General features: G+C 39.6%; 2 protein-coding genes across 3 annotated transcripts; one reads left to right on the forward strand and one right to left on the reverse strand.

Moving 5' to 3' along the window:
• The first annotated feature begins 4502 nt into the window (after nt 1–4502).
• LOC129768350 (uncharacterized) lies at nt 4503–5396 on the forward strand. The gene is made up of 2 exons (XM_055769942.1): nt 4503–4604; nt 4753–5396. The coding sequence occupies exons 1-2, from the start codon at nt 4519–4521 to the stop codon at nt 5093–5095; spliced, it is 429 nt and encodes a 142-aa protein (XP_055625917.1). The 5' UTR covers nt 4503–4518; the 3' UTR covers nt 5096–5396.
• A 429-nt stretch (nt 5397–5825) lies between these two features.
• LOC129768349 (lactoylglutathione lyase) lies at nt 5826–7302 on the reverse strand. 2 transcript variants are annotated; one of them, XM_055769941.1, is made up of 5 exons: nt 7151–7302; nt 6969–7074; nt 6480–6616; nt 6330–6416; nt 5826–6268 (listed from the first exon to the last, which is right to left on the reverse strand). In XM_055769941.1, exons 1-5 carry the CDS (start codon nt 7189–7191, stop codon nt 6025–6027), a joined length of 615 nt encoding a protein of 204 aa, XP_055625916.1. In that variant the 5' UTR covers nt 7192–7302; the 3' UTR covers nt 5826–6024. The 2 variants fall into 2 exon arrangements, with proteins under 2 accessions (XP_055625916.1, XP_055625915.1); XM_055769940.1 differs by having other exon boundaries at nt 7189–7217.
• Between the last annotated feature and the right edge of the window lie 495 nt (nt 7303–7797).

Raw genomic sequence — 7797 nt, forward strand, 5'->3', positions numbered from 1 at the left:
GTAAGATTTCAGTTGATCGTCTCTTGTTACACTTTCCGATCAAGAACTCATCATCCGCTCTATGGAATGGGATTAACCGTTTGTGGCTTGCACTCACGATAAAACTTGAGTAGTAGAAGTAATGTTTCGAGAGTGCAAGCAGTGGGGATTCCGCTTTCATATTGCTTTTTTGAGATCTTGGTAGCTCACCGTTCCAAGTATTCTCTCTGTGTACATATGAAGAATAAAAGAGCATCGCCTGCTGGGGGTGATTTAAAAATATCCGACTAGAGGGATATACTTATTCATTGATCGTTGAATGTGATTTTTTACCATCCCTGATCAAACATAACAACCAAGTTTAAAATCTGAGTTTATAACTCAAGAGGAAGTCAATGAAAAGAACGTTTACCAAACGTTTTGATTCGGTTTGTTCATGCTACCCACCACTAACCGTCTATGGCGCTGCGCGCAGTACAGCTGTAGCCATGTACAGCAGTAAAATAGGTCGGTACAGGTACAACGATTGTACCGAGTTGCTTGCATGGTTCTAGCGCTGTACATGGTGACAGACATACAATGTTCGAAGTACAGTTGTATGTCTGTCATAAGTATTATACCAGGGACAGACATACAGCTGTACTTGCGTTGTACGTGTACAGCGTTGTACAGGTACCATCGTAGCATGACAGACATACTTTGGTTGTACCAAGGCGGTATAATAAGGTGGAACGTTTTGTCAGAACTGCTGTTCAGCCGTTACTTGAGTTCGAATTGACAGCGGCCAAACGAACGGCTAGAGTTTTCCGAGAAAGAGGATAACAAATGGCATGCAATGAGGAGTGCATGCCGCTATGTGTTTGCTGCGCATAAATGTTGGTTTTGTTTACGCTGTTGGCATCATTGTAGTGTTTCGGTGACTGCTGCAAGTTATTGTCTGCATTGCTGTTCTACGGGACGTGAGGGTTGTTGCCGTTGCTGCTGGGATTGGAAACTCAGCGATTGTGGGAGCTTTGCTAGTGGGTATATAAAAGAGGTGGCTCTTAATAACCGGTGGGCTTGTGCCGTACTGCTTTAGCTGGAGACTCGCCTGATCGTTCGGGTTGTGAGACACAACAGCTAGTTCAATTGAAACCAGCCCAGCTTGGTATATGTTGGTGGGGACCGCTATGTAGCATTAAGATTTGATCTACTTTGTTTATAAACAAAAAAGCCGCTGTCATTTTTCATCCCGTCTCGCATCATCCATGCCTTATCATCATACTGTCGAAAACGAACCACCTGTCAATTCCAGCTCCTTGGGTTGTACCAAGGCGCGTAGAAGTATATCCTAAGGTGGGCCAAATTGCTAAAACCACTCTTCAGCCATCTTGGAAGTCTACTGTGTTTTGTTTGTAAACAAAACACAATACGCTAGTGCCGAAGCTCGTTCCTGATCAGTCTGTCTCTTTCACGCTTCAAGCAAATAATTCTTCTTCTGCTTTCTTCCGTACTGTTTTCATATACCGCTCCCCTAACCAACTTAGTGACGAAACGGCCTCACCTAGTACCATAGACCCGTCTTGGGTTGTACATTGCACCGCATGTCAAACTGACAATCAAAAATTCGACCAATTTTCACCACATGTTTCAATGAAAAAGTTTTTTATTTAGCGTCTGAACCATCAAACACAACAAACAAGTTTCCAATCTGAGTTATCAATTCAAGAGAAAGTCAATGAAAAGAATATTTACCAAGTGTTTTGATTCGGTTTGTTCATGCTATACACCACTGACCGTCTATGGCGCTGCGCGCAGTACAGCTGTACATTGAGAGGAAAATTTAGTAAATATGACGAATTTGTTGGTACATGTTACCAATTCTCTAGTCATTTTCTACCTTACTAATCATTGGTACATGTTACAAAAAAAGAATGGTAGGCACATATGTCAAACAAACTACAAATTGTTGGTCCAACATTGGTGCAATAACAGTGAAAATTTTGCTTCATATTTGTTAGAGGTTATCATCAGGGATAATGACAATATTTTTTAATAATTATTTTTAATTTAAAAAATTGTATTTGATTGCGTTTAATTCTACATACTTAGAATACATTATACTAATAACTTATTCTATAAACAACATCAATAATTCTCGTTGGAATCATTCTATAAACTGCGTACAAGAGGCAAATTTTAATCGCAGCCTCAACCACCTCAATTTGATGAGCATTTCCAAAGCAAGTTCCCGTTCCTCTTCCTGCTGCATCGCTCTGATTTGCATTAGCTGATTAGCAGCTGATTAGCAGAGTGACGGTAGAATTAGCACGTTTCATCCGTATTTTGTTCTCTCGTGTCCCTATGAAAAAAAGAAATGCATATGTTGATGATATTAAATATGCAATAAATTATGTATGTTCACCTTATGTTTTTTACGGTCGATGATGTGTTGAAGAAAGATTCCAATCTTAACGACAAACTCGCCGTTACCTTCAATCCCATAGCTTGGATGGTTTTTGGTAAACAAGTATTACGAGTCTGGGATCATGCCAGCTGTAAAGACAAGGAAAAAGGTCAATAGTGTTGTAATGTATAAAATATAACTGATGTTTATCCTTGGCGGGAATATGAAAATAGTTTCCCGACCGAGGTGACTGATGTAATGATGTAAAAAAAACGAATACTTATCTCCGATTTGTTTATGATAAATGATTGTACTGCATATAATTTTAAGGCCAACTAAAAAAGAAAAAAATGGTATTAGGTCAATTATGTTAATATGGATCAAAATTTCTTGTGATATTTTCCCCGGTGAAAATATGAAAACAAATTCTCGGGGGAGTTGAATGCATAATTAAATTCAATAAAAACAAAGTGCTTCCCTCCAAATCGTTTGGTCTCCAAAAGACAAAAGACAAAGTGCGCACATCACAGTTGTTAGGTATGACAATAAAAACAAACTTACTAATGGTATGAAGTAAAATATACGAATTCCTGGTAGGAACATTCATTGCGTCTGACATCTTTTTTACGCAATTTTAGTAATATTTACAAAAAATGTGTATATTTTACCAATGTTTTTGCTACTAAAGATTTGGTAGCTGCTTTTACTAAACTATTTCTCCAGTGTAGCCATGTACAGCTGTAAAATAGGTCGGTATAGGTACAACGATTGTACCGAGTTGCTTGCATGGTTCTAGCGCTGTACATGGTGACAGACATACAATATTCGAAGTACAGCGCAAGTACAGCTGTATGTCTGTCATAAGTACAGTCGAATTTCACTCGTTGCACTAAGCTCTTAGCCCAATTTGTGAAAGACTTTCACTCGTTGGGCTGAACTGTCAAAGTCGAAAATCGATCGAGGGTCACACCGATTGTTTGTTGTTATGGGAAACGCAGAAAAGTTTTCACACCACTGACGTTTATTTCATTCGTGGTTGAGTTTCGTTCTAGGTTGGATTAATTGGTAAGTTCTTAATGAAGTTTGATATTAAAATTAGCGTAGATTTAATATACGTTCATTTCGATCGCCAGGCTCAAAATGGATGGTTTGCAAGGATCCAGTACGAACGTTAACCGGAAACGGAGGAGCAATTTCCTGACGCTGGTGGAGAAGGTTCGCATAATTGAAGGTTTTGAAGCAGGAGGTGGTACGCATGACTTTCTTGGGAAGAAGTACGGCGTAGGATCTTCTACGGTCACGAGAATAATCCAAAAGAAAGAACAATTCGTGAGGCGGTGGACAAGTTCAAGGAATATGGTGAAAATAATCGAAAAACATTGAAAGAGCAGACGTTCCCTTTGCTGGAAGAAGCTCTTTACATCTGGATTTTACAGCAGCGGCAGTCCAACATTTTGTTGACAGTGGATATTCTTAAAGCAAAGGCGGAGCTGCTGTTTAAGATGTTCCAGGACCGGGGGCTCTATGCTGTGCACGGTTTTTCTGCTTCGGATGGCTGGATGCATCGTTTTAAGCAGCGGTTTGGATTGCGCGTGAAAGCCGTAACAGGAGAAAAGGCATCGGTAAACGTTGAAGCGTACCTAAATTTCAAGAAGGTTCTACAGAAGAAGATTCAGGAAATTCAGCTATCACTATCCCAAGTCTTTAATGCAGATGAATCTGCCTTGTTCATCAAGCTCCTAGCCACACGCTCTGTCGTTACCTGTGATGAGACCGTGGCAAGCGGACGGAAGCAAAACAAGACAAGGTATACGTTTATGCCTTGCTCCAACATAGATGGTTCCCTAAAGCTTCCGTTGTATTTCATTTGCACTGCTGCAAAACCACGAGGAATCAACATCGAAGAACTTCCCGTTTCATATAATCATTCCAAAAAGGCTTGGCTGACCAGACTGTTGTTCCGTCAATGGTTCCACGAAGAGTTTGTCCCCGCTGTTCGAAAATTTTCGGCCGAGAGAGGATTGGAGCCAAAGGCATTGCTGGTTCTTGATAATTGCACCAGTCATTATGACGTTGACGAATCTCTACAGAGTGACGATGGACTGATTCAAGTGATCTACTTCCCACCAAATGTAACTGCTAAATGCCAGCCGATGGACCAAGCGGTCATCAATGCAATCAAGCGAAAGTATAAAAGAAAACTGATGCTCGCATTAATTCTGGAAAACGAACACTTAAGGTAAATTTCCAAATATTAAACATTAATTTTTTGTAATTAATTCCAAATATAAACACAAAACTATGCGCACGATAGTTTTTCGTCTGTGCTTTTTCAAAATTTAAATTCAAATTCTATTTGAGGTTTTATTTATGGAAAGTACATTTAGTTTCGAAGAACGATTGAAGAAGATTAATCTTCAACAGTGTATTTCGTGGTTGGCAACCTCTTGGGAGGAGATATCTGACAAAACTATACGTAATTCGTGGAAGAAATTGATCGATGGTTTGCCGGAGGATGCTGTTAATGTAGACTCGAAAGCGGCCGATGATGACTTCAAAGCGCTTGTGTCCAGGATTGACAGTTTGGCAGGAACAAAAACATCTGAGCAAGATATTGATCTGTGGATCAAAGATCAGGTGTATGATGCTGATCATAATCCAGATTGGGTAACCAGTGAAGTGTTCTCTGATGACGAGATTTTGTCATCAGTTCTCAAGGAATCAACCTGAAATGCAAGAAGAATGGTTGGTAGACACAGAAGATGGAAGTAATTCGTTTGATACTTCCATTACTAGTACCGGAGATCCTGATTTTGGCGATGCAATCAAGTCAATTGATTGCCTAGTTCGCTATATGAAGCATGATGTTGCAGAAGTATGCCGTTTGAACGCGCTACGTTCGAAAATCACTGAAGTTGAATGGCTAAAACGAGCATGTTGAAGAACTCTACCATTTTGTTGAAAATGAATTTACGTGGTTTGTTTAATTTTGTTTGAAACGTTTAAAATAAATATTGTTTTTGTTGAATAATATTCGATTTTATTTATTTAAATGATTAATTTAAAATTTATTTTAAACCTAAAAACACCATCCACGAGCCCCTCGAAAATTTTACGTTGTCAGAATTGACGTTTGTCTTCGATTTAGTTGGGCTATAGCCCAACGAACGGGAGCCCAACTAATTCGAAGCCCAACTAGTGAAATTCAACTGTATTAGATACCGCGAATAAATATTAAAAATTCAAAGTAAAAATAGTTTGATTACAGGCGTTTTCATTGCAGGATATATGCCCAAAATTTATATACTATTCTATGTCTGTGAATAAAAACGTCGATAAGTAAATGAACAAAAGAATGAGGGATTACTCATTCATTTCATTTCTCGACTTCTATCCCAATGGGAACGTACCCTCACATTAGATGAAATATTTCACAAAACCATGCAGAGCGTTACAAAACTTTTATGTTAGCAAAGTTTATTGACTCACTATCGATATCTTCCGAACAAAACAATTCAAAGAAACAAATAAATATAAGGCACAATTTTCAACAAAATTTTAAAACGAGAAATACTTGACATTCGATGTCATAAACTTCTCTCTGGGCTTGATAGAACGAACGCGGGATGGATCACTTCCAAAAGTGATGAATCCGGCGTTTACACTCCGGCAACCTTCGACGCGTTGAAGATCTCAATCCAGTAACCGTCCGGGTCCTTAATGAAGGCCAGCCCCTTCATGCGACCATCCTCGGGGCGCTTGATGTATTCCACTCCGAGCTGATCGAACCGTGCACAAGCCTTGTTCACATCCGGTACCATGATTCCAATGTGGCCGTATCCCCGCGGATCGGTATTACCGTTATGGTACTTCTGATCCGGGTCGCTTTCTGTGCCCCAGTTACTGTGGAGATTAAATGAGTCGATCGATCAAAGTGGAAGAAAGGGATCCAACCGGAACTTACTGAGTCAGCTCCAAAGTAGCCTTCCTACTCATGGCCCATTGAATGCATTGCTTTTTGTCAGAAGGTTGGTTTGCGATGTCCTCGTAGCTAAAACAAAAGAACATATTGATGAGCGTGATGAGGTACAAGAAATAATTTTTATTAGCACACCCCATAAAGTAAAGCGAGAACTGCGCCTCTGGGAAATCCATTTTGCACAACAAATTCATGCCGAGAACTTCGTTGTAGAAAGGAATGGAAGCTCGTGGGTCTTTGATTCGGTACATGGTTTGTTGGAAAATGAAATCCTGTAAAAAATTTAGATGTTGAATAATAAACTGGTGAATATATACCATGCTTATTTGTTGAGAATGTACAATGGCAAGAAAGGATTCAACATTTCAAAATAATCGCGACTTCGTCGATGGCCTAATTCTTTATCTTCAAACGGAACAACAAACACTCGAATGATGCGGCAATATTACAGCACCAAATTCAAATTTTTAATTTGATAACAGGCGTATCTGTGGCATGACTACGTAACTGCATTTTAGGATGATGTTCATGATGAGGATGACGCTACCACAGATGAATATTTTTCTCGTGCGATTCTCTGCCGCTGTCCTCTTCCGGTGACAGATCAAATGACCCCGCACTCACCTTCGTTTCAGCATCAGGAAGTTTTAGCAGTTCCTTTGCTTCCTTGTCCGTCAATCCCTGTGCTTCGCCCATAGTGGAATATGCACTTCTGCGAACCAATGATGTGCTGAAGTGGAAAGGTGTATTTATCGGGAAAAAATTAGCATAAGAATGTTTAAATCACGGAAATTATTGAAACAGACCAATAACTAAACAACAAACGACAGCCGCTCACACGTACCATTCGGCGAATAAAATCAGCAAAAGAAATTCAATACAAATGTGGTCAATCACTGCAATATAAGAAAGGTTTGCACGTACACACAGTTTCACACCGTTGCAAAATACTCGAAATGACGTAAGGTTTATTTCGCGTCCTGCAAAAAAAAAAACATTTGAGCGCGCGTGTTTGATACCAACACAGCTATGAAGCATTTGATTTCTAGACCTCGCGTATTCAAATGTACAATGCGTGATGACACCAGAGATGCCAGATGTGAAGACATGAACTTCCGAATTGTCTGGAAAACTAACAATACAGGGACTCGCCTCTAATTGGACAGACCTGTAATACTTATGACAGACATACAGCTGTACTAGCGTTGTACTTCCAAAATTGTATGTCTGTCACCATTTACAGCGCTAGAACCATGCAAGCAACTCGGTACAATCGTTGAACCTGTACCGACCTATTTTACCTTTCTTTCGAGGTCATAACTCAGATTGTAAACTTGTTTGTTTTGTTTGATAGTGCAGACGCTAAATAAAAACCTTTTTCATCGAAATATGTGGTGAAAATTGGTCAAGTTTCTGATTGTCAGTTTGACATACGGTACAATTTACAACCAAA

Source organism: Toxorhynchites rutilus, chromosome 2 (genome assembly GCF_029784135.1).
Source record: "Toxorhynchites rutilus septentrionalis strain SRP chromosome 2, ASM2978413v1, whole genome shotgun sequence".
NCBI classification, from domain to species: Eukaryota; Metazoa; Arthropoda; class Insecta; order Diptera; family Culicidae; genus Toxorhynchites; species Toxorhynchites rutilus.